We start from the raw sequence: 19,000 nt of genomic DNA on the forward strand, positions 1-19,000 counted from the left end.
ATCATTTACAGAACACATCTGGTGAGCATTCTTTGCACACAGTTACTTTAAAACTCTAAGCACGAAAAAACCACCATAAATTTGGTATCATTTACCCTCACACTAGTGCTTGGGATGGAACATGTTCACCTTTTTAAAAGGGAAGTTATCTTATAAAAATCTCCTATTTCTTACAATAAAAATGGATTAATGCCTCCAAACCCCCAAATCAGATCTTGGTTGTACTTTCTTTCAGATAAAGGCCAGACTCTTCAGAACTCTCTGAAATTTTAAGTACAGAACGTTCATCACAAATAGTGTTAGTCAAACACTTGTAAAGAAATCTAGCTGTTACTAGGAACACTTTAAGTAGTAAATATTGAAGCTAAGTATCAGTTAATACCACTTGCATATCTGCCAGTAAATAATCTCCTCTGGGAACAAATGACCCTTATTAGCACAGACAGTAAAGGCAAGAATAAAGCCAACACACTTGGAAAGGCTTCCACAGAAGAATCTCTGGAAATGCCTGCTGGTGAGCACATTTTAAAAATTCTGTTTCATAAAGGAATTACCAATGGTTTGCACACAAGTAATTGCTACCAATGGACCAGTGAAATGGCAATAATCTGACACATCCTGGCAACAGCACACAAACCCAGTTCTGGGATGAGGTGTGGGAGAATGCAACATCCAATAACAGAAGGAACAAGCAAGGCTGTGTGTGGTATTTTCAGTAACACTCAAATATTCTTCTAGTTGATGTCTCTGACACTGTGGCCATGAAGGAGACCAATCTGCCCACTTCACTTCCTGATTACAAAACCCAAACACATCAAAAAACCCCAAAGTCACTCTGCCACCGACCCAAACACAGCCACTGTCAGGAGAGAAACCAAAAGCCTTCAAAGCTTTCACAGAGCTGTGAGGCAGGAACAAGGCTCAGCATCTGCACACCTGCTTCAGTGCAAGGGCTCACAGGAACAACCCCAGACCACAACAGCCCCAACACACATTCCCTGTTCTCACTCCCAAGCTCTGGGGATTGCAGCAGTTGCCCTGATCACCCCAGCATTCCCTGTGCAAATGTGACAGGGTCTTTGTTACTCATCATGAGTTCACACAGGTCACAAAATCCATTTGCTTGGCTTTGCTTTAGACCTGAATACAGACTATGGCTGAAAGGGCAGAAGTAGCTCTTCCAGAGCACCTCACTGAGACCACAGCTCCAATATTCCACCAGGCACAGTATTTCTTTGACAGTCCTCCAAGTGGACTGGAAATTGCATTCCCAGTGAGCCCCAAGGGAACTCCTACTCAGATTTTTAGCAGCAGCTGAATCCATCAGAAACACACAAGGACATCCAGCAGGACACTGGGCTCAGCAGCCACAGGACAGAGCAGAGGAGCTGGGGATGGAGGTCAGGGAACTTGGGTACCTTCAGTCACCTCCTGATTGCAAACACAAGCCTTAAAACAGCACTTAGCCCCAACGTTCAGAGTGGTGTTACTTATCAAATATCTGAGAAGAGCCTTTAGAGATGCCCCCTGTGTGTAGCACCAAGCTCCAAACTGCTGGAATTTCACAAACCAAGCCCAAAGCTCAGGGCAGGCGACCACTGCAGGCATACCTGGTACAAACAATGGCACACACTGCGCAGCTGGGGTGGGAACTCCGAGGAGGAATTAATGATTGCCTGAAAAAACTTGTCTGTCATTTGCAAGAGACTCCGCTGGTTCTCTTCAAGGCTTTCTGTGGGCTCCAGCCTGAAACAGACCCACACATGTATGACCAGCAATCAAACACAACACAAGTGCACTTACATCCTTGGTAAGAACCTCATTTCCCCTTTTTCTTATGGAAACACAAAAGTTTCCATCATTTTTTTTAGCCACATAAGGTACAAATAAAAGGCCATGTAAAACTCAGTAATGAACAGAGAGCTGTAGGTGGGATTCTCTCAGACCATTTCATACAAACACATGCATACACAATTCCAACTGATAATTGCACTATCAGTTCATGATGGTTTATCTGAAAGGAATTTTGAGGCAGACACAGTTGATGGTTAAAGCATTCATTAGAAGGTCTATCTTTGGATTAGCTACTTAAGAGATGAATACTTTTGATTTTTCTAAGAGTTAGAAATATTTTAAAGCAACAGAGCAAGAGGGCTGCAGAGAGACTATTAATGTGTCTGGAAAAGTGAGAGGTACAGCAGTATGAAAGCATGAGAAAAATATCTGCAACAAGGAAAAAGGAATCCTATTAGAGACAATGAGTGGGAATCATGTTTACAAATAAATGCATTTGCTGCTCGCCCTGAATCTCAAACCTTGTTGGATCCACCTCAAAGCTGACGTGCTGCCAGTCAGGGGATGTGATCACAGTCCGCAGCAAAGGCTCCAACAGCTTCTGCAGATATGTAGCACCATAGACCTGTGTGCAGGGGAAACAAGGACAGAGCTCAGACTGACACAGGAATGCTGCAAAGTTCTGGAAGCTTTCAACAGCCTGAAAACACTTGGTCTGTTTTGGCATAAGCCAAATTCCTGCAAAACTTGGGTTTGTATATTATAGTCTCACCTCTGGAACACAACCAAGATCAATTTCCACAGGTATTTTAATTAATTTCCAATTAGAGAAAAATAACAACCATGCTAAGCAGCAGATGTTCTTTCTTAGAGCACTGACTCCACACTTCACCTCTGTTTGTACACAACTTTTTAAACTGAAATGGGAGCACAAACAAGACCTCAGAATTTACCAGGAACAGTCCTCCAGCGGGCGCGGGCCCAGAATAACTCATACAATTGAACTAGTCAGAAAGGTTAAAGTTTAGTGCCAATGGGATACCTACTTTTTAATGGCCTGAGCATAAGTGTTCTACAAGATTCAGTTCATGAAATGTTAAAACACAAAAAGAAAACTCCCTAAACTTAACAGATGTGAGAGCTGAGACTAACTCAAACTGAGGTCCAAAGGCAACTCTGTACAGCTGTTACCTAACCCCATTACTCAAGTGCTTAACCCCACAAGCAGCTTTGTATTTTCATATTACTAAGCTTTTCCTGCTATTGAAGAGATCCGTACCAGAGGCAAAAAAAAAGAGATTATATACCTTAAAACAGAAAGTCATTATTTTACTGGCTAAACTGTTTCCTCTGAAGAGTGTCTGCATGGAGTCTGCCAACTCGACCTCCTTTGAGAACATATTCCAGAGGAGCTGGTAGAGCAGGTGCCGGGAATCAAAGAGTGTGACCAGGACACGAGCCAGCTCATCCTTAAAGGGAGGAGGAAGAGTTAATCTGACTCGCAGGGAGCCAAGGCAAGTATGAAACCCCAGTACTGTGACAAAACCACCGAGCAGCTTGCAATAAAGCTTTATGTCTGCCATGGGCTCTGGCAGGTAAATATCAAATTACACAAAAACCATCTCTCTGCAAACGTTTCCTATGCTACTGCTTGTCTAAAAACCTGCCTTAGGATATCCAGTCTTCCAAGCTCATAATGGTTATCCAGACAGACAGTTACTCTGTGTATAACAAAGCTCAACTCATCTTGCTAAAACCTAGAAGGGCAAATACAATTCTGTGTGTCTGCACCACAGCACACAGCACCTGTAATAAATAACCAGCCCAGTTGCATTTATCATAATAACTGTATATAAAATCGTTCCTAGACATTAACTAAAATGCAGTTTATCACCAAGGTCTGAACTTAGATTCCGTACATTTTTAAGAACATTCAAAGAAAGGCTAGCTATTGTCAGTGGCAGCTCTATTCTCTCTGTACCAGATGTGCTGTTGCACATTTTATTTCAAGTCTTACAATTTAAAAAAAATGTAGGAAATAAAATCAACTTACCCACTGAGAACAAGGCACCACATTGGCTAAAGCCATAGCAATAGGAAGCTCCCCCTGATCACCCATCATTGTAACCAGCTCCACCAATCTCTCAAAGCGATCTGCCAGCACCGTTTCTGCCAAGGTGTCGAACTCTGTCCCCTGCTGCAGGATTTTGGTGAGGACTTCCATGAACGTGGCTCTGGTCTGGAGGTCCTTATGGTAGCCGAGGCCTGCCGGAGAGAAGGCAGCGGCAGTCAGGGGCTGCAGAACAGGGGCAGGCCCGGGCGGGGCGGGCAGGGCGTTACCTATGGAGTGCATGAGGCCGCTGTCCACGTTGGCGTTGAGCAGGTTGGACATGGCCAGCACGGTGCAGTGCCGCAGCGACGCCAGCCGGCGCGACATGCCGCGCTTGCGCCCGCCCGCCGCCGCGCCGTCCTCCTCCGCCTCGCTGCAGTCGTTCAGCAGGTTCATGAAGAGCGTGAAGTACCTGGGACAGGGACAGGCCCTCCGGTCACACGTGCCCTGACACGGCAGCCAACGCACAACAACCTCACCCATGGCAGCCAACGCACAACAACCTCACCCGTGGGAGCCAACGCACAACAACCCTCCAAAACCTCACCCACGGGAGCCAACGCACAACAACCTCACCCATGAGAGCCAACACACAACAACCCTCCAAAACCTCACCCACGGGAGCCAACACATAACAACCCCCTGAAAGCTCACCCATGGCATCACTCTACAGCAGTGCACTGCATGCTACACAACCTCCACAATTACTGAAGCTGTCAGAACCATAAGGAGGATCAGAAAATCAGCTGCTGCTTCTCCATGGACACAAGCAGAAAAGACACAAACTAGAAGGCTCCAACTCACTTCTTAAACATAATGCCTGTGTACAGGAAGGTCAAGAGGGCTCCTTACCTAACCAGATTCAGCATCATTGTCTCAATGCTTGCTTGTCCAAGGTGTTCTGAGCTCCCTTCTGTGTGATTGTCAAGCAAATTCTTCATTATAGCAATGGTTTGCTCTACAAATTGTGTGTTGGTGTCAGTTAACAAGACCTACAGGATGACAATTTCTGGTTAATTTTTTACACATAAAACCAAAGAAAGAGTATTTGCCAAACATACTGCAACATTTCAAAAATCTCACGGACAAGCATTTTTCCAGTTACCACCAAGCCAACAGAACTCCAATACATGTCACAATTCAATATGTGAACACTGCCAGCCATAAAGATTCCACAAACAATAATTTTCACAGATTCTGCACTCAAGAGTTCACTACTCAAGAATGTTAAATACAGCCTGGAATCACAACCACAACAATCATTAACATGTGCTGTGATGATCACTCTGCTCACAGGGGGTGTGCACAGAACACAAACAGGGATCCATTTCAGTCACCCGGCGGATAGACAGGACTGACACAAACGTAAATAATATCACACAACTGTGACTCACCTGTCCTTGAGAATCAAAGAACTTGCTGATGGTATTCTTCAGCTTGTTGAAGAGCATAGGATAAAGGGCTGGGCTGAGCTCCAGCCCCACCAGGTCTTTGATGTTGGTGCGGATCTGCAGCCCCACCTTCTCGTGGTTGCAGACCATCAGGGTGAGCAGGCGGTCGATGAATTTGCTGACCGGGGTCTCCACGCTGCCCTCGGTGGAGACCATGGAGATCATGGAGCCCTTGCGCTCGTTGAGGGGGCCCATGGGGGGGCTGTAGGTGGCCAGCCCCGCGCTGCTGCGGTGCTGCAGGCACACCCCGCCCAGGGCACACAGGAACCCTGTCATGTTGATCCACTCCTGCAGCGACTCCGTGTCTGACAGGTCGATGGAGCCGCCGCCGCTGACGTGCGACATGCGCCGCTTCACGATCGTCTTGTGCAGGCTCTCGGTCACCTGCGAGACAACGGTCCTTGGCTGAGTGAAAACTCAAACGCCTTAAAATATGTAACCTTAAAGACTTGTTTTGAATTTCTAAATGTTGAACCAATGGAAAAATTCATAGTCACCTGCCCATCTTCCATTTTGGTCTTTGGATAGTTAAGGATCAGTTTTGTAGCTTGTTCCCATTTTGCATGTGTATCCTCCCAGGCCTGAAAGAAGATAAGACATATCAAGATTTAACTTCAAAACTTCTTGGAGCAACAGTATTTCTGTGTTTGTTTTTTTATATGCACACAGAGCATATGAAGTGAGAAGTTAGTTCACCTCTGTGTTGCCTGCAGTGGGGTGCTCAATGCGCCTCAATAAAGCCATCACTCTCTTCTGAAGAGCTGCTCTCCCTGCAAAGGGCACAGAACATTGAACTAAGCTTTTGAAAATCCACCTACATCAAATTTGTGATCTTTGAAAGTAATTACTGAATTAAGAGGAACATATCCCCTTAAAGTCTTCAGAAAGGCAGCTTCTTGTTACACGATTGTAAAATCCTCCTGAGCTCAGTCACCCAAATTCCTTACACTTTCTAGCAATTCTAATAACTAAGACATTCCAGGAAAAGCCAGAGCAGCATGAAATCAAGAGCCTCAATCTTTTTCAAGAACTCAAACACAAGTAACAGTCTTCTGCCCAGGTACAAAGTTACTTTAACTGACTCACGACTCTTACCTGTTGACATCATGTTGCTCACAGATGCAAACTCCATGAAAGTGTTGTAGTTTGGCAAAAAATTATGCACTGAGACCTCATCTACTCCACACCTGATGTCGGCCTCCTCACAGAGGTGACGGAAGCAGGACATGGCCACCAGGACTGCCTCGATATCTGGGCTCCACAGGAACATGTACAAGGCCACTTCCAGCTTGGTCTGGGCTTGGCGGCAGATGGGGGTTCCGCTGCATCCTGCAGTGCTCTCCTGGGAAATACACAATTCCCAGCTGGGGAACTCTGCTTGTGCAAATTCAGCCCTGGCCAAACGGGGCTTGAAACTGCTTTTGTTCTAGTAGGAATAAGCTATCCTATAAAGGATCAGAGTTCATATATGCTGTCACAGTGCTGTTTGCAATTGTAATCAAAAAATATCCACCAACATTTTAACAGAAAAAATGTTACTTTGTAAAGTCCGAAACATCACTGTTAACCAGCACATTAAATACATATATTATTTAGGATACATACGTCTTTTTCTCCTCAGAAAGAATTTATTTTATTTTCAAAATTACTCTAAAAGTAATTTAATTTCTACTTGTCCACAGGTTTTTTATCCAGTGTTAAATTAACCATCCACATGTATTACTTACTATGGATGAATTCCCCTTTGCTTTCCTCAGGGTAGCCCCTGGTGCACAGCGCATCATTTCCTCATGGTCAAGAGAAATTTGACTAGTTCCACTTCCAGAGACATCATAAAGGAAAAGGAAGTGGCAGGAACTCCTATCTGATTGCTATAAAGAGAGGGGAGGAAAAGAATATATCAATTGATACTTTAAAGAGTAAAAGGCACAGATCTGAGGAAGGTAAAAGCCCTTGGACATTTACACAGTACTTTCTCCTCTGCTGCACTCAGGGTGTTATCAAGTTCCTCATGTTAATGGTATCCTAGACTGATATTTCCCCCTAAGAAATACATTATTTGATACTTTACGAATATCAGAAAGAAGCAAGTCAGAATTCTGGGACTCAGAAGAACCTGAGATCCAAAAGGAAACTTTCTTCATCCATAAGCATGTGTATTTTACCATTAACTACCTTCCCTTTCTCTCACCTTGGGGACTATTTCCCTGTATTAGGCAAAGAAGCACAAGGCACTGTTTGTGTGAAACACTGCTTTTCCAGGCAAGTACAGCAACCTGTGCAGCTAAAGGGGAAAAAAAATCCCAAACAGAACTTTGGTTACCAATTCTAACCAAGGTGCCTCAGAGAGAGGAAATCAGAGAACAGAACATGTAGGAGTAGCTATTAAATCTCTTCCAATAAAAAATAACCTGGTAAATAAAGGAAATGACACCAACAGAGAACAATTCATGTTAATGATCCTAACAGGGAGATGGTAATATTCACTTACTTTGTTTTTTAGCAGAAATTTATTCCTACAGATGAGAATCTCTCGCAGCCACTTGAGGATTTCTGTACTGCTAAGCATCTGATGACTTGTAAGCTTCTTGCAGATATAAAAAAGCATTTGTGAACTGCAGCAAAATGAAATTCAGCATCAGCCTTCTGACGGAACACCAAACCTTCTGAAGGTATTACACTATGTTTCACATAGAAATAGGCACTTAGCATGAACACCCTGTGCAAACACTACCCTGGGCTTCCAGCAGTACAACAGAGAGGTGAGAGTGTGCATGGACAGGCCAAGCTCCCCTGGGACCCTTCCCAGCCCCGCGGCCCGGAGCAGCTGAAGCCCCGCGGGCAGCCTGGCCTGGAGCCCCAGCTCTGCCCGGGACAGAGACAGCACAGACAGGGCAGCACGAGTTACCTACACTGCTCTGACAACGTGTCAACTCTGCTCTGGAAGGAACACATCTAGGGATGTTCCTTCTTCATATCCCGTCAGGCCTCACACTCTCTGTTAAAACTGCCAAAGGGTCCAAATTAGTGTCAAGTGTGATGGGTTTTTCCCCCCAAAGAGACCATGAACTCCCTGTTGTTGCAAAGCTTTCCCAAAATACTCACAGCTATTTCAAAAGAGAAGACAAATCAAACCAGCTATTTCTGTCATTTATCTAAGTTAATTTACATACCTGATCTCCCAGAATGTTTCTATAGGAGCATCAGGATTCCACAAGTCAATGCTGTCCAACTGGTGCAGAACCAGCAAGGCCTAAAGCCAAAGAGAGTTTCACTTAAAGACAAAACTTTACAGAGTACCTGAGCACAGGCAGAGAAACAGGTGCAGTCACATATTCATTAACTGCTTTAAGAACAACATAAGATATAAAAAGCATTTTCTACAGAAGACCAAGAGTTCATTGTCAGTCGGTGTCAACAGCATTTCTTTTTAGTCTTTACTCCACACTCATACTGCAGACCCGAGGCTTCCCCTGGTGTTTCTGTCCAAAGCCATGCTGCACACAGACACACAGACCCTGTTTTTGCAGTGCCCCTCACCTCCATGGCCTCCTGGGCGATGTCGGGCATGCTGGACTGCGGCACCAGCTGCACCAGCCCCGTGATCAGCTCGGCCGTGCTGCCCTGCGAGTCGGGGCCCTGCTTCCTGGGGTTCTGCAGGGAAACACACACAGGCTCAGCTGCAAAGCCCTCCCTGCTTGACCACACTACTGACAGCTCCTGCAGCACTCCTGCTGCTCAACTAGGGGGATTTTGGGATCTTTCAGAGAATCTGTTGTTTTATTTTTAATCCATAACATGCCTTGCATATCATGTCTCTGACTGAACTGGAATATTTTTATATTAAACCATCACAGGACTGAGAAAATGGAAGATCTAAGACAGTACTCATTGAAATGATGACTAATTTCCAACCCCCTTATTTAATTTTCTTCTATTCCCCTCTCCTTCTCCCACCTTCCCCTTCAGAGTCACAGAACTTCATGCTCCCCCTCATTGTGTTGCTCTGATTCTGTAAAGTCTCTTACAGTTCCTTTTTCCTTTAAAACCACAGGAGCATCATAACCAGAGAAAAACATGAGTAGGAAGCATCCTAGATGGCCAGGTGACCATTAATTTTTACTCATTTAGTAGCTTCAAAAGTAAATTCCACTAGGACTGAACAGTATGACAGTAGGATTTACTTACACACAGCAAAAGCTTTGGATCTGCATGGATCAGTTTCACCAAGGACAACAGCAAGAACTTGTAGCTTCTGGTCTCCAAATCAGTAGGTTTTTCTTTAAATTTAAGGCTTGTCATTTTCTCCTTAAATGTAAGGCTCTGATAGAAGGAAAAAAAAAATCACAGTCTTCATCAGGAAAGTAGTCAAACATAACAGTTATAATTAAGCATCTTATGAAATGTATTGCTTTTATCATCTATAATTCAAGAAAAAGTTTAAAAGTATACAAAACTCAATATAGTCACATAGCCTTCAAGTTCAAAATCCCCTCTCTCACAGGCAACCACTACTATATCTTTAAAGTTTCCTTAACAATTGTTTCAGTAAGCTGCATGTGGACATAAGAAATTTTTTTGCAAAAGAGAAACTGTGGCGAAAGAAAAGTAGAAAAAGGACCAAAAAGAATTACTGGTTAATTCTCTGGTCTGAGACAGAAATAAAAATAAATGTTTCCAACTTGTTCTGAGTACATGAGAGGGAATTTTTTCCAAAGGCAAGGTAATGTCTTTATTTTCTGCTACAACCCCAGGCCAGATGTTTGCATGTTCACCTCAACAACCACTGGAAAATAAACCTTGCAGTTCTAAAAGGCACACTGGGCATCACTTAAATATAAAAATAATCTGCCTTCAGGTAAAAAAACAATGAACTACTTCTAAGTTTTGAACAAAAGGAGGAAGCCTAGGTTGAAATCACCTTCAAGGTAACTGATGAGCTATGATATGGTATGATTAACTTCTACAAGAAATGAGGTCTTCATGTTAATTCAATAAATAGTTATTGTGCAAACATATGGAATAAAACCTACCACATAAAGCATCTGATCAAGAAATTGATAGCACAGTGGTAGAGGCAGCTAACTCTGTGCTAAGCCTTAGCCTGCCACAGCTCAGGGATTTCTAGGAGAGGCACGTGGCAAAAGGAGATGTGTTTCTGTGAAGGCATTTAACGCCTCCACACGATCCAAACTAAAGAGTGCCAGTGAGACAGCCAGGCCAGGCTCTGTGCAATGCACCGAGGGACCAACAGCAGCGGGACGCTGACAGACAGCACCAGACAAGGACAGACGTGCAGGAGTTCAGCATCAGCGAGCTCAGGCTGGAAATCAGGAACCAGTTCAACACCAGGGCACGGGGAAGAGCATCGTGCTGGGCACAGAACCAAGAGTGCCCTCCTGGGGGAAGGAGCTCCACTGGCGCTGCCCGGCGGGCTCTGCGGTAACTATGCACAGAAAAGTCAGCGCAAGCCAGGGCTTTTCTGCGGTAGTTACGGGTCATACTTACAGCAGCAGAGGCCCAGGGCCATGCAAAGCAGGGGCTGGCGGGCGTCTGACCACGTGGGAACAGCAGCCAGGCAGAGGGCAAGTGAGAAGCAGAAGACAAAGCACCACCAGTCAGAGCAGGGGTATTGTCAGGGCAACTATTCTCCAACAGATGAATACACACAGGTGAAAAGCAAGTTAAACATGGAGTAGCTTTCAACCAAAAGCATTGTGCTCATTTGCTCTCCTTTGAGAAGCCCAACAGGAATATTTTAGGTCTCATTTTAGGCTCTCTAAACCAACCTACCAAGACCACTTGCCACAGCAGAAGTCCTCAAGGAATGTTCAGAGGAGAATGCAGCAACACAGCTGTGTGTGGACTTAATGGAAGAATTTGGATGAACTACAAATCTGAATTTACTCAAGACTTTCTCCAAGACAGCCAAGAATATTGACTTTATTTCATAATGGTTGCTGCTGTCACCAAGACCAAACAGTCAACTTGCTCAACATAAAGCAAGACAAATGAACATGCCAATCGTGGTAAAAGTATCACAGTTTTCAGCGATTATCTTCACATACAGAATGCTTTGGTTTTTCACATTAAGCAAGGATGGACATGTTAGCTGGCTATTCACAGAGCCAGAAAGCTTAAAATGGACAGTTAGCCACTGGAGACAATTACAGGACAAATACTTGTATGTAGCTAGTTTAACAGCAGCAGGAAAACTGAGAGACATTGAAGTAGGCACAGCCAGTCCCCCAGCGCTGCAGGGCTACAGAGCAGGTGCAGCTCCCTGCATCAGCACGTTGTTCCCCCCTCAGCAGAGGGCTGAGGAGGAGGGCAGGGCTGGGCAGGGGAAGGCAGAGGTGCCCCAGGCTTACCGGGGTCATGCGGATGGCGGGGTGCGCCCCGCAGCCCTGCATGGCGCGGTGCAGCGTGTCGCTGAACATGCTGCGCAGCTCCACGGCGTGGCAGTACACGGCGTCGATCCGCGGCCACCAGTCCAGCGCCGACTGCAAGGCAAGGGCAGCGCTGACCCCGAGCCACAGAACTGGGGCCACCAAGGCTGGGCATACCCAGCCCCGAGCCACGGCTCTGGGCCACCAAGGCTGGGCATACCCAGCCCCGAGCCACGGCACTGGGGCCACCAAGGCTGGGCGCACCTGACCCCGAGCCATGGCTCTGGGGCCACCAAGGCTGGGCATCCCCAGCCCCGAGCCACGGCTCTGGGCCACCGAGGCTGAGCGTACCCGACCCCCAGCCACGGCTCTGGGCCACCGAGGCTGAGTGTACCCAACCCCGAGCCACGGCTCCAGGCCACCAAGGCTGGGCGTACCCAACCCCGAGCCACGGCTCTGGGCCACTGAGGCTGAGTGTACCCAACCCACAGCACGGCTCTGGGCCACCAAGGCTGGGCATACCCAACCCCGAGCCGCGGCTCTGGGCCACCAAGGCTGGGCGTACCCAGCCCCAGCCACGGCTCTGGGCCACTGAGGCTGAGCGTACCCAGCCCCGAGCCACGGCTCTGGGCCACCAAGGCTGGGCATACCCAGCCCCGGGCCACGGCTCTGGGCCACCAAGGCTGGGCATCCCCAGCCCCGAGCCACGGCACTGAGCCACCGAGGCTGAGCGTACCTGACCCCGAGCCACAGCTCTGAGCCACCAAGGCTGGGCGTACCCAGCCCCGAGCCACGGCTCTGGGCCACCGAGGCCGAGCGTACCCGACCCACACCACGTGCTCTCTGTGCACTGCCACCAGTATACCCACCATCACCCTGCATGCCTGTCATCAAACTTGTAACCTTTAAATAGGCTGAAGCAACAATTCTGACCTAGCTGCTCACTGCATTGCTCTGCCTCCTGAACAGGCACCAAGCCTGAGATCTTCTGTGTCACTCTGCTCTTCTACTCTTCTAAGCCTTCTGATGTTTACATTCTTGTAACAAACTTTCATACACACTTTATGTAAATAATTAATTGCTTTGCATTCTTTTCTAGAAAAAAAAAAATAATAGACTCTTAAGTTTATCCAATGTCATTAGAGAGGTGGCACTGTCATCCTCCAATCCACTGTCACTTCTGGAAATCTATAAATGGCGTCAGAAATTAAAGTTCTCTCTTTTTTACCTTGGAGTGTCCACATAGTTTTATTTTGTGTCCTAAAGCGACACTTCTGCACTCAAAAGATTTAGTCTGCTATCCAAATGGTATTTACTAAGCAGATATTGATCTGAACAGAAGCCCCAGACACTGGGCTGATGAAATACTGCCAGAACTTACGTTTGTGATGATTCGGTGGAGTGAATTTACCAGCACATAATGAAATGTTGATGGGGAATTCTGTGCCAAGCAGATCTACAATAAAAATATATAAAAGCCACTTAGGAATATCTTTCTCTTTGCCATTTTCATATCATCCTAAAAAACATTCTGGAGCCTTTTTATTAAATTGACAAAGCTGTCAAATCTGAACAAGAGAAGCCTTAATCAGCTGTGAAAAGATTTATCAAAACATGCAGGGATTTATTACTAAGGGATATTTATACAGCTGAACTCATTTATGAGCTCCAAGATGCTGTTAGCACAGCTTTTATAACTGACAGGTCGTCAATAGTGTGTAGAGAATGACTTACCATAAGCAGTGCTCTTACCTTGAAGTGTTGGTTATTGTGAGGATTTATGCGGAAGCAGGAAACCAAGCAGTCAATCATCAGGTCTACATCTGCATTCTGATTGCCTCTTGAAAAAGGCTTGCTTGGGTTAAACAGCAAATTCTATATAATTCAGAAAAATAGAAATATATAAATCAGATACCACGATTATTCTTAGCTATTTTAAAACAAAATCTTCCATTGAAAACCACTGGTATTCAATTAAGAAATTCAAGGTTAACTTCATTATTTCAAATTTTCTCCACTGCAATTAGGAAACAGACATTCTTACCTTAAGATCTACTACCATGGACTGCACTAGCAGGAAAATGACAGAATTATCTTCCCAGTTGATGTACGTAGATGCTTTGCACAGTTTAACACAAGCAATAGCAGCACTTTCAGTCAGCTGCCTGCTCCCACTGTGTCCTGCCAGGGCCTTCCTGAGATTGTCCAGGAACAGCTTCTGCAGAATTCAAACCAGAGATAGTTATAACCAGACACTGTGATGGCAAAAACCAACTGGATGAAGCACCCCGGAGAAATCCTGTCATTATGAAAGACATTCCCTTTGACAGACCTGGGGCAATGAGAATGGCACAAGAGGTGGTGGTTCACTCTCAGCCCTAAGGCTGCAGCCACACCAAACCCAACAGTGCTGCACCTGTGGGGCTCACAGCCCCCTGCAGACCCCAGAACCTCAGCACAGCCTTTTGCTGTGGGTGGAGGCAGAGGAAATCACTGCACAGAGATTCACATCTCCAAGGAAATGGAGAAGTTCTGAAATAACATTGTTTGGGACATACTATCTGTATGAATTACTGACAGTAAAAGAATGTATGTAAGGTGAGAACTTAAAAAGAGTGCATAAATTTACATATGGAATTGCAATGTGCTCTTGAAGGAGGAAAGACAAAATTAAACATCCCTGAAATACAGAATCAGCAAAACCACGCAGACTCCATAAAACAGAGCCAGAATTCAGCTACTTCTCTTACCTTGTTCATTTTAGTTTCCTCTACCACATCCTTTGCTATATCTTGGATTATCTCTGGACACAGCACCAGGAGGATGATCTGCAGTGGCCACACTGCTGCTTTACGTTTGGTGCTTTCAGCAAAGCCATCCACTAAATCAAACAACTTCTCAGCACAATCTGCATAAAACAGAAGCCCAAGTCCAACACCAGTTTTAACTATGAAGAGGTAAAGAACAGGTATAAAAGAGCAGAGGGATAGTTCCACCTACACAGAAGGAAAGTTCTGGTCTGCACAATACTGACATGCTACTGGGGATCAAATGGTCTCAACCCAGGTAAAGACAAGGTTTACCTGAAAATATAAATTCTCCTCTCTTTTTCACTAGAGACAAGTAAAGGTGACGTTCTCTAAGTTTTTACCCTGTATCAAGATGAAAAATATAAATTTTAAGAGTCTCCATCTTTTGGGGTTTATTTCTTTGTGTTGTGAAGCACAAAATGAATCTCTTTTAAGAGGGGAGTCAGGAAAGAAAACAGACAGGAACATACCCTTGCCTGCCCTGACAAAGGCTGACAGAAATTTGTTTATTTGCAGGCTGCACAAGGAGCACAGAGGGCACAAAATGCAAGTGAATGCATTTGGTGATGTCTGAGAAACCAGCCTTGAACACTGTGATGTGTTATGCCTTACCAGCCATGTCAGTCTGGGGGGTTTGGTACAGCTTGGTGAATTCATCAGGATAGTTTTCCACCCAGTTCCAAAATGCCTGCAGATAATGGGAAACACCTTCACATACCAGAGCTTCAACAATTTTACTGAATTACACATTTAAACAAAGAGAGGTTTTATTCTTAATTCTAATCACTCAAAATTTCTTGCAAAACATATCTGCATCAAAGGGAGGCAGCAATTTTTATTTTATGGTACATTACTGAATAGCAACTATTCCTAAACTAGAAGAAAGTCTACAGATAAGCAATGACGCAGAAGTACTGAACACTTACCTTCTCAAGACTGTTGATAACAGCTAACTGAGCTACTTTCTTAAGAGCTTTAAACTTGAATACAGTCTCTGTAAAGAGAAAACATTTCTGCACTTAGAACAGAAACTTGCTCTAAAAACAACACAGGTTATACAAGAAATTTGAAGCACAAAGCAATTTTCAAATCCATGTTTTGATAGTACTTAACTACTTTTAAATACTTCAGTAAATACATGACTGCTTGGAGTAAAACAGAGCAACAAAACGCAGATCCATCAATTGCACTTTATCATCTCTGACTAACCAGATTAAAATAGAAATATTTCAAAACAGGCTCAGATCATACCTTGCAAGAGTCGCTTGAGTTTTGAACAATCCACACTGATGTACTGTAGAAGTTCAATATCATGAACATCAGCATTATCTTCTGAGCAAACAGTCAGTTCCTGTAATCTAAAAATACACAAAGTAAATAAACTTTTCCATCAGATCCTGTCAGACAGGTATGAACACACCTGTGAGATTATACATTTCAATAGGAGGAGAATGCTCCATCATCTCTAAATCTGGAAGATTAACACTTCCAGATTTAGAAATAAAAGATCTTGCATGATTAAGACTTAATATTACAGTCTTGTGCCATCCTCATCCTCAAAATGGAGCTAGAAAACCAGTGATGATCTTACAAGAGGCCAGCACCTTCTGTGGATTGACTGTGTCCCAGATTTCCTAAATCCTCCTGTTATCCACCCTCCTGTGGCAGTAACCTTGTCATCTTTTCAGCTGAACACTGAAGTCATGGACTCCTGACACCTTTAGGCTACTGCTCCTTCACAGCAGGTCTGGCCCAGGTAAGATCTGAGCACAGCAGGGACTGATGGTACTGGGCATCACTGCAGTGAGCTACAACCACTCTTGCTCCACACTTCCCTGGCCTGAGCACACAGGATGAAGTTTGATCACACCAGTTTAAACGTAAGAACATCTTTTCACAGTGCTGTCTCAGAGAATTTACTCAGCATCTCCCAGACACCGAGCCACTGATCACTACAGCATCTGTTCCCACAAACTGGGACTGCCACGGCTCCTTCCAAGGCTACAGATGTGTTTCAGACACGGAATGTGATTTCTAGTACTAGACACAAAAGCAGTTCTTCATGTCTTCAGCGCCAGGGAAACTTAACAGCCCTCGCTGGGAATGGGAAGGTCCCCACTGCTGTGCTTTTCATGCCAAAAATCCCCCAGCTGCTGTGCAAGGCCCAGAAATATGCCTAAACAGGAAACCCAGGTCAGGGATCAGCAGTGCTGACTGGCAGCAGGCTGACCCCCGTGGAGACCAGCAACAACTGGTCAAACATTTAACTGTTGCTGTACAAGCCATCTGCAGGGAAAACAGGTTAGGGGAAAAGCACTCTGCTCCTGCTCAAGGGATGCTGAGGGGGGCTCTGGAGCAGGGGAACAAACCATGCTACAGGCATACAAACACACACAGACTCAGCCATTCTCAAAACATTTCAACCGAAAAATGCTTCCAATAAAAGGAACAAAAGAAATTGCTTGCATTTCCATAAGCAACAAAACACTATCAACCTATAGAGTAAAATCACATCCCCATGCTAGCTGGCAAGTCTATGTTCTTGAAATAGAAGTTACTAAAGGCTCTGTAACAAATTTGAAAATACTTTAAATTTCAAATTACTCAATCATTTTAGACTGAATTCTAAAACAGAAACATTTTCCAAAGAAATATATGAGGAAAATATAAATCTTTGTTTCAATTAAATTGGCTCAATCATTGCTATGTGACCATGTAAGGCCGCCCAGGCTCCATTTCTAATAAATCAAGAATGATGTCAACTGTAACACTGTGTGACAAGAGCTAAGCTACTTCAAGCACCTTTGAAAAAATATCAAAGAATTTCAGTAAGAAAAAGCTTAGCACACCACTCTAGTGGACTGACAAATGCTGAAGCATCAGAACGATCTGGAACAGAGCAAAAAAAGAAAATAAATGGAAATTTTGGGCCTCTCTCCCTCCTTACTTAGCAAAGCAGAAAATCCAGTTATTTTTACAGTAAATGTGCTGTGAAACTCAAGTCAGTCAGAAGACAAATGGGTCTTTTCCAACAACTAACAAACAGCCCAGCTGTTTGTCCCCTTCAGGCATAAGACAGATTTAACATAAAAGCTTCCTAGCAGGAAAACAACCATGGGGCTCCAGCAGAGCTGTGGGCAATCACCAGTTTTCATTCTAAATTTGTAAGTAAATGGATACAACCATTAGCTTCAGCATTCTTTTTTTTCCCAAGACACCTTGCACCCACAAGAACTTATTCAACTTCTTCTGCTGCATTATCTTCACTCACTATTTTCAGTGGTACTTTTGAAAGCAGATTAAAAAAGCAATAAATGCAGCCAGTGGTAACCCAGGATGGGGTTGAAATGGGTTCATTTCATAACCTGAAACCCGAGTAAACCTTTCACTTTGTCCAGTGAAAGGGTGGGGGCATTTCACTTGAGAATTACCCCATTAAGGAGTATTTAAAGCCTTGGCTGCTCTGAACAGCTGGTGGCAGACAGAGGCTGCAGGCAGCAGTGCAGACACCAGCCCTGCCCTGGGCTGCAGGCAGCAGTGCAGATGCTGTCCCTGCCCAGGGGCTGGCTGCAGGCAGCAGTGCAGATGCTGTCCCCCTGCCCTGGGGCTGGCTGCAGGCAGCAGTGCAGACGGCAGCCCTGCCCAGGGGACTGCAGGCAGCAGTGCAGATGCTGTCCCTGCCCTGGGCTGCAGGCAGCAGTGCAGACACCAGCCCTGCCCGGCCTGCAGCAGCAGTGCAGACACCAGCCCTGCCCAGCCTGCAGCAGCAGTGCAGACACCAGCCCTGCCCAGCCTGCAGCGGTCCGTACCTGGTGGAGATGCGGCTGAAGACGGCGTTGAAGTTGTTGCAGCTGAGCGAGAAGAGCACGCCCGAGGCGGAGCTGCGCAGCTCGGCCGCGTGCTGGTTGCCCTCGCGGTAGGTGTGGATGAAGTGGCAGATCTCGGGCAGCAGCTGCTTCACCAGCATGGTCTCGTCCAGCCGCATGGTGTCCTTGGGTTGCTGCGGAGCAAGGCGCTGCCTGAGCGCTGCTCGGGAGGCAAAGGCTGCAGCGCTGCCCCGAGCAGGGCTGCATGCAGCCTCCCCCTGCACAGACAGGCCCCTTCCCCAGGGAGCCAAACCACCCCACACCTGCAGCCGAGGACACGAGGCTGATCCACCCCAGCGAGCACCAGGCAGAACATCAAACCAGCGGAAGCAGCACGTGCCTTGCTCTGTGCCCTGCTGCTCGCTGTGAGGATCAGGAGCACTGCTACCTCGGCTGCCACTGAGGGCTGAAGGGCAAAGGCCACCCTCACTGCCCCTGGGGTAGGGGCTTGGTGGCCATATTTGACAGTGAATATTTTATATTAAAAATGAACCAAAAAAAGGTGCTTCTCCCTCGCTCTAGCTAGGAATTGCTCTATACAAGTCAAAAAATGGCTTAATTTAATTTCCCTGCAAAAGAA

At 45.5% G+C, this 19,000-nt stretch overlaps 1 protein-coding gene across 1 annotated transcript in view; it reads right to left on the reverse strand.

Moving 5' to 3' along the window:
* The window catches only part of NF1 (neurofibromin 1), an 83,299-nt gene that overhangs the window by 43,339 nt on the left and 20,960 nt on the right, over positions 1-19,000 (reverse strand). Inside the window, exons 4-27 of the mRNA XM_039720890.1 lie at positions 18,364-18,554; positions 15,806-15,912; positions 15,481-15,548; positions 15,167-15,242; positions 14,495-14,652; positions 13,789-13,962; positions 13,497-13,619; positions 13,126-13,200; positions 11,727-11,858; positions 9,544-9,678; positions 8,896-9,009; positions 8,529-8,608; positions 7,847-7,970; positions 7,083-7,226; positions 6,451-6,697; positions 6,052-6,125; positions 5,853-5,936; positions 5,299-5,739; positions 4,757-4,896; positions 4,135-4,316; positions 3,848-4,059; positions 3,102-3,263; positions 2,316-2,419; positions 1,611-1,746 (exon numbers count right to left, since the gene is read on the reverse strand). Of these exons, the coding sequence (XP_039576824.1) occupies positions 1,611-1,746; positions 2,316-2,419; positions 3,102-3,263; positions 3,848-4,059; positions 4,135-4,316; positions 4,757-4,896; positions 5,299-5,739; positions 5,853-5,936; positions 6,052-6,125; positions 6,451-6,697; positions 7,083-7,226; positions 7,847-7,970; positions 8,529-8,608; positions 8,896-9,009; positions 9,544-9,678; positions 11,727-11,858; positions 13,126-13,200; positions 13,497-13,619; positions 13,789-13,962; positions 14,495-14,652; positions 15,167-15,242; positions 15,481-15,548; positions 15,806-15,912; positions 18,364-18,554 (3,483 nt within the window). The remainder of the gene's footprint in view (positions 1-1,610; positions 1,747-2,315; positions 2,420-3,101; positions 3,264-3,847; positions 4,060-4,134; positions 4,317-4,756; positions 4,897-5,298; positions 5,740-5,852; positions 5,937-6,051; positions 6,126-6,450; positions 6,698-7,082; positions 7,227-7,846; positions 7,971-8,528; positions 8,609-8,895; positions 9,010-9,543; positions 9,679-11,726; positions 11,859-13,125; positions 13,201-13,496; positions 13,620-13,788; positions 13,963-14,494; positions 14,653-15,166; positions 15,243-15,480; positions 15,549-15,805; positions 15,913-18,363; positions 18,555-19,000) is intronic.

The sequence above is a fragment of the Passer montanus genome, unplaced genomic scaffold, assembly GCF_014805655.1.
Source record: "Passer montanus isolate IOZ18808 unplaced genomic scaffold, ASM1480565v1 scaffold44, whole genome shotgun sequence".
Classification (NCBI taxonomy): Eukaryota; Metazoa; Chordata; class Aves; order Passeriformes; family Passeridae; genus Passer; species Passer montanus.